This window comes from Mandrillus leucophaeus, unplaced genomic scaffold (genome assembly GCF_000951045.1).
Source record: "Mandrillus leucophaeus isolate KB7577 unplaced genomic scaffold, Mleu.le_1.0 Scaffold201, whole genome shotgun sequence".
NCBI lineage: Eukaryota > Metazoa > Chordata > Mammalia > Primates > Cercopithecidae > Mandrillus > Mandrillus leucophaeus.
In genome coordinates this window covers 1,234,980-1,235,403 of record NW_012102044.1, presented here as the reverse complement: position 1 = coordinate 1,235,403, position 424 = coordinate 1,234,980, and the positions used below count along the sequence as shown (strand labels likewise).

Below are 424 nucleotides of genomic sequence, written 5' to 3'. Positions count from 1 at the left end.
CATGGGGAATGTCAACAGGCAGAGGCAGCGCTGCAGAGATTTCATCATGGTCTCCCAAGCCCTCGGGCTCCTCTGCCTTCTGCTTGGGCTTCAGGGCTGTCTGGCTGCAGGTGCGTCCGGGGAGATTTTCCCCATAAACTTGGTGGAAGGGCAGTGGGCAAATCCAGGAGCCGACCCGGGCTTCCCAAACCCCGTCCTTGCTCTGGACACCCCCATTCACCAGGAGGGTTTTCTGGTGGCTCCTGTTCCATTGTTTTCCTTCCAGAAACCAGCATCCAGGCACAGGAGGGGAGGCCCTTCTTAGTAGCCCAGGCTTTGGTGGGATTATTTTTCAAAGAACTTTAGGAGTGGGTGGTGCTTTCTTGGCCCCCATGGGCCCCTGCCTGTTAGGCTGGACAAGCACAGGGAGTCTGGGAGGTGCTCA

General features: G+C 57.8%; 1 protein-coding gene across 3 annotated transcripts in view; it reads left to right on the top strand.

Moving 5' to 3' along the window:
* Positions 1-424, top strand: part of F7 (coagulation factor VII (serum prothrombin conversion accelerator)) — a 12,722-nt gene continuing 12,298 nt past the window's right edge. Inside the window, exon 1 of one of the 3 annotated variants that reach the window (XM_011979437.1) lies at positions 1-110. In XM_011979437.1, the coding sequence (XP_011834827.1) occupies positions 2-110 (109 nt within the window). In that variant the 5' untranslated portion in view covers position 1. Of the gene's footprint in view, positions 180-424 lie in introns of all 3 variants that reach the window. The other 2 variants (XM_011979439.1, XM_011979436.1) reach the window with 2 other exon arrangements.